General features: G+C 38.2%; 1 protein-coding gene across 1 annotated transcript; it reads left to right on the top strand.

Annotated features, from left to right (window-relative positions):
- Positions 1-264: 264 nt before the first annotated feature.
- On the top strand, positions 265-4901 carry LOC137825558 (SNF2 domain-containing protein CLASSY 4-like). Its single transcript, XM_068631253.1, is given in 4 exon segments — positions 265-1869; positions 2184-2336; positions 2703-4620; positions 4623-4901. Coding segments are annotated over 4 exon segments (3672 nt in total). The 5' UTR covers positions 265-300; the 3' UTR covers positions 4655-4901.
- Positions 4902-5717: the final 816 nt, after the last annotated feature.

The raw sequence follows: 5717 nt of genomic DNA, 5'->3' as shown, positions 1-5717 counted from the left end.
TAGTGTCATTCGTTACATGTCAAATGAGTTATTTCCATCAGTCAATTCTCCTTGGTTCTTGGCGCCAAATTTACGAGTTCCTAAATCCATTCATTCTCGCCGGTGTTCTCTCTCATAGTTTTTCTTTTTTTAAAACGTTATTATGATATAATGATATTTTTTTTTTAATTTTTTTTTTAATTTTCTCGTTCCGTCATGCCGCGTTCTCCGGCCACCACTTAGAGAAAAAGGAACGATTTTGGTTTGCAGAGAGAAAATAGAAGAAAGAAATTTCTTTCCTTTATTTTGTTGCTGTTTTTGATGAGTGAAATGAATCGAGGGGCTCCCATTGCTTGCAGGACGCGTAACAACAAGAGAAAGTTGTTTGAGAATGCTTTACTAATGAGTCGGAAGAGGAAGAAGGCGCGGGAACAAGAAGCTATTTTCTCCAATGGTGTAGGTGCAAGTGTGAAAGTTGAACCTGGGTCCGTCGCTTCGTTGACATCTTCTGCTGCTCTTGCAATGAACTGTGAAATAGTATCGGAACGTGGTTCTCAGCGTCTGGGAGAGCATATGGGCGACCCTATTGTAATCAGTGATGGTGATGATGGCAGTGAGGCTGAAGAGGGGTTGAGGGATCCTGAGAGCGATATATTTTGGGTTAAAGTGGAAAGCAAGAGTGAGGAGGATGAAGGGTCTTTAGTGTTGGGTGATAAAGTTGGGAACTTTGGCGATGATGACTATGGCCGTGAATATGAAAACCCGGTTGCATTGTCGACTGATGAAGATGAGGATGATCATGGTGATTTGCTTGTGTCTTCAACTGAGAGTGAGGATGATGAGACGAGCGATGAAGATTTTCTGGTTACCAATGATGGCGATGATGATGGGTTTGAGACTGAAGACTCAACGAGTGACGACAGTGATGGCGATGATGGTTGTTGTTGTGGTGGTGATGTGAGGGGGGTTCACAGGAAGACGGTGAAGGGTATGGTGAGAAAGATGGAGAGTGATACTGAAAGCAGTGGAATTTGCAAAAGGAAAGGTGAAAGGAAAGGTAATGATCAGGTAGATGAGGAGGAGCAATGGATTGGCGCTGATTGTACTAGTGCGACCTCTAGTAAATCTGAGATTTACAAGAAGGAAGGAAAACATGCAACACATAAACATGAAGCAAAGAGAGTGCAAAATGTCATTGCTGATTTTGAAGTCTGTGGTGTTCACGGGGGAAATTCAGGTTGTTCTCTGCCTTCTGAAGTCCTGGAGAATATGAAAAAAAGTGATAGAGGTGATCAAAGTGCGACATTGCAGCAACAGATAGGAGATTCAACTGTGGTCGAGAAGAGCGGGAGCAAAAAACATATCAATGCCATTGACCGGGTGAATACTGATGTAATTGAAAGAAAAGAGAATCAACACAACAAAGGAACAGGTCTGAGGAGTGTTTCTTTTAGTCCAAAAAACCAAGAGAAGATAGGAGATTCTGCTAAAATTGTAATGGAAAAGGACAAGGAAGGGAAACATAAATATTGGTTTAATAGCAATAACCGTGAGAAGGTCAGGGTGGTGGATGATGAAACTGGTGACAAAGAGTTGCATGAACTCCTAAGGATGCCATCTACATTGAAAAACAAATGTTATAAATTTTTTACTGAATGTTTTATGGGCAAGAGTAATTCGGTTAAGGATGATTCAAATAAGTTGGATGAAAAGGATGATGATGTTGCTGAGGGTCAGACTCAGCCATTAGTTTCTAGGCAGCCAATCCCTTTTCATTGTGGCTTTATGAACGAAGAAGAACCTATAGAAAAGTCAGAGCAAGAGAAGGAGTTAGATGTGTTGTGGGGTGAAATGGATATGTTGCTTCGAGTTGAAGAAATTGGGACCCAGGTAAATCTCTTTCACTAGTTGAAAGACTAAAGAAAAGTACATAAATGATGTTAAGAACCTAAATTTTAAGTTGGTATTTTTAGGTATATTTGTAGGGCTTAAGAAGGATGCTAGTGGTGTGGTGATAGCATGTTATTTTGAATATTTGAGTTCGGTCTTGAATTCTTCATGAATTCATATATGTTCGAACAAAATGTTATTTATATGAGAGGAGTAGTGTTTTTGGTTTTTGTATTTCTCACATAGCATTCATAACCAACAATGCAATGCAAACACTCGAAGTTAGTAACTAACTTTGTATGTTTTAATTCCAGGTTAATAATATAGGGACAAATGAAGCAAGAGAAAACGAAGAAAGTCCAGCCTCGAAGTGCAAGCATGACACTATTTTTAACGAGCAGATTGGAATATATTGTAGATGGTGTGGTTGGATCGAGACTGAAATCAAATATATCACGCCACCATTTGTAAGAACTGTCTGGACTTTGATGATTATTTATAGAAAAACAATTTCATTACGTTTGGATGTTAAGTATACTTTGTAATTGGCAATTTTTGTCCTAGTATCTTTTCACTTATGAACTTAGGCAAAAAAGTAGATATGTGTTATTATCTGTTGAACTATGAAACATCACTATTGTTAAGTATGTATGTGTTTTTTTCTTTTTAAAAAAGAAAAAACAGGGATTGACTGCTGCTGCGGAAACCATAGGACTTAAATAAGTTTTTGCTACTTTGTGTTTTGTTCTGATTTGATGTCATGCTTAATGAAATCCATAGGTTGATAAAAATTACTGAAGTACGAGTCATTTTTGGGGTTGTGCTTAATATAGGTGGATTCTGAAAGATATGGTGGTAGAAGGGTGGCATCTGATGGAGGTAACATCTCGAAATTGGATAGGGCTCTGTTGAATGAGTATGATGATGACTTGGAGGAAATTTGGTCTCACAATGAAGGCACAGTTTGGGACCTTATTCCTAACATTAAACAAAGCTTGTATCCTCATCAACAAGAAGGGTTTGAGTTTATTTGGACAAACTTGGGAGGAACTATTGACCTCGCCAAATTGAAGACTGTTAACCCATGCAATGAAGGTGGCTGCATTATTTCTCATGCTCCTGGAACAGGAAAGACGAGGTTGACCATGGTGTTTCTTCAGACATATTTGCAATTGTTTCCAAAGTGTCTACCTGTTATCATTGCTCCTTCCAACATATTGCTTACTTGGGAAGACGAGCTGAGAAAGTGGAACTTAGGAATTCCATTCCATAACTTGAACAGTACTGAATTATCAGGAAAGGAACAAGTCATCAATGAAGTTGATTGGTCTGGCAATCAGAGGCAGAATAAGGATGCCATACGGATGGTGAAGTTGTGTTCATGGTACAAAGAGAAGAGCATTCTATTAATCAGCTACAACTTGTATGAGAAGCTAGCAGGGGCCACGTCTGAGGGTGATGGGGAAAAAGATAAGAATAATGGAAAGATCGAGAAAAAGAAACATGCAAGGACAAGGGAGTACATTGAAAGTGGAATGGGAAAGGTTCTGCGTGACTATCCTGGTTTGCTAGTACTTGACGAAGGACACACTCCTCGGAATCAGAATAGTTATATTTGGAAGGTTCTTTCTGAAAGTAGAACTCAGAAGCGAATTCTTCTCTCAGGGACTCCTTTTCAGAACAACTTTTTGGAACTTTACAATATTTTGTGCTTAATGAAACCATCCTTTCCTGACAGCATCCCACAAGAACTCAAGAAGTTTTGCCAAAGTAGACTTATGCACCGAAGGAAAGCATCAAAAGACATGAGTTGGGAACCTGTTTCTTCTCGAAATCCAGCTGATGAAAAAATAAAACAGCTAAATTTGCTGATGAACCCCTTTGTTCATGTTCACGACGGTAGCATTCTTCAGAAGAACCTTCCTGGGTTGAGAGAATGTGTGTTGGTTCTGAAGCCAGACACTTTTCAGCAAGAAACTCTAGAGAGCATTGAATACGCTCAAAACGTTCTAAACTTTGAACACAAGTTGGCCTTGGTCTCAGTCCATCCATCCCTTTTCCTCAGCTGCTCTTTGTCAAAAAAAGAAGAATCCATTGTTGACAAGGGTAAGTTGGAAAAAGTTAGATTGAACCCTTATGCAGGAGTGAAAACCAAATTTCTGATCGAGTTTATAAGACTATGTGATGCAGTTAATGAGAAAGTCCTTGTTTTCAGCCAATTCATTGATACTTTAAACTTAATCAAGGACCAGCTCGAGTCAGCCTTCAATTGGACTTTGGGGATGGAAGTGTTATATATGTATGGCAAGCTTGACCAAAAACAAAAACAGTTCCTCATTAATAGTTTCAATGAAGCAAATAGCCAAGCAAAGGTGTTACTTGCTTCTATAAAAGCATCTTCTGAAGGCATTAGCTTAGTTGGAGCTTCAAGGGTCGTGATTCTTGATGTTGTTTGGAATCCCTCAGTCGAAAGGCAAGCTATTTGCCGAGCATACAGACTAGGACAAAAGAAGGTTGTTTTCACTTATCATCTACTTGCCCAGGGCACCCCTGAATGCACCAAATACTGCAAACAAGCAGAAAAGAACCGGTTATCTGAACTGGTTTTCTCAAATAGAAATGCTGAAAGCGATAAGATCAAGAGAAGGGGAGTAATGCTTGAGGATTTTGAAGATAGAGTTCTTGATCTCCTGGTTCAGCATGAAAAACTCAAGGAGATGATTGGTGAATGTATAATCCAACCTAAGAAGAGAGATTTGGAGATTTTGGGCCCCTGATCCTTTGATTATTGGAATTTCGTTAAGTTAGATACGAATGAATCATATTTTTTGTTGCTAATGGTTAAATACCAAAGTTCTTTATTGGCTCCTTGATTGTGTGCCGATATGTTTGTTGCACAATTTATATCCAGAATCTTTTAGTGTGATGTTGAATTTTGAAGCTGTTTAGTCTTGCCTGTATGAACAGATTACTGCTTGAACAACTCGGGGCAGCTAGCAACCTAAATGCAATTGCAAACTCAATTTGTGAAATTTGATAAAGGTGTGACTCAAGTAGGAAGAGTCACTACTATAGCTTGAATAATTTTACATAGACTTATTAACCATAGATTAGACAATTGTTTATGTAATTCTTGTTGCAAAATATGCTTTATGAGAAGAGGTCGATTGTAGATGTTCACGTCACATGATAGGTACAAGGTCTACGTTTCTCGATCTTAGATGCATGAAGGTTAGAAGGTGGTCTTCGGAGGAATCAGAAAGGGTAAGATCTTTGGAATCGATATTGTCGATATTTCTACCTTTGTTTCAATTAAAAATGTTTTGTATGTTGAATAACTCATATATAACTACTAAGCATATGTCAACTGTACGTTGAAGACTTTGCTTTCCTGGTAAATGGTTCAACATATTCCACGTGGTGTCACTAGTCATTATAATCTATACCAGTGTTCCTTTACTAAGATCAAACCTTTGTTGGGCCAAGACGCTGAAGAAGTTGTTGCGCGTAGACGCTTAAGGGAGGACTGGTGATGAAGTTCTTTCTTTGGTTTGGAATGATTTTGTTGAATGGAGAAGACATGACACCGAAAAATAGGATCAAAAATGGGTTTGGAACAATGGGTGTTGTAGGAGAATCGTATTAGGATAGAGGTCAAACCAACCTTCTAGTTATTTCTAAGGCTTTTACACTAAAGAGTGAAACCAAAAGAAAAGAGAGACTTAACAAAATTTGCACTCTAGATTTCGTTGTTGAGCTGCGAAGAAAGTTAAATATATATATATATATATAATTACTATTTATATAGAATTTACTATTTTACCCTTTTATTTTAAACAAATTAATAT

The sequence above is a fragment of the Phaseolus vulgaris genome, chromosome 8 (assembly GCF_000499845.2).
Source record: "Phaseolus vulgaris cultivar G19833 chromosome 8, P. vulgaris v2.0, whole genome shotgun sequence".
NCBI classification, from domain to species: domain Eukaryota; kingdom Viridiplantae; phylum Streptophyta; class Magnoliopsida; order Fabales; family Fabaceae; genus Phaseolus; species Phaseolus vulgaris.
This window is presented reverse-complemented; position numbering and strand designations above follow the sequence as displayed.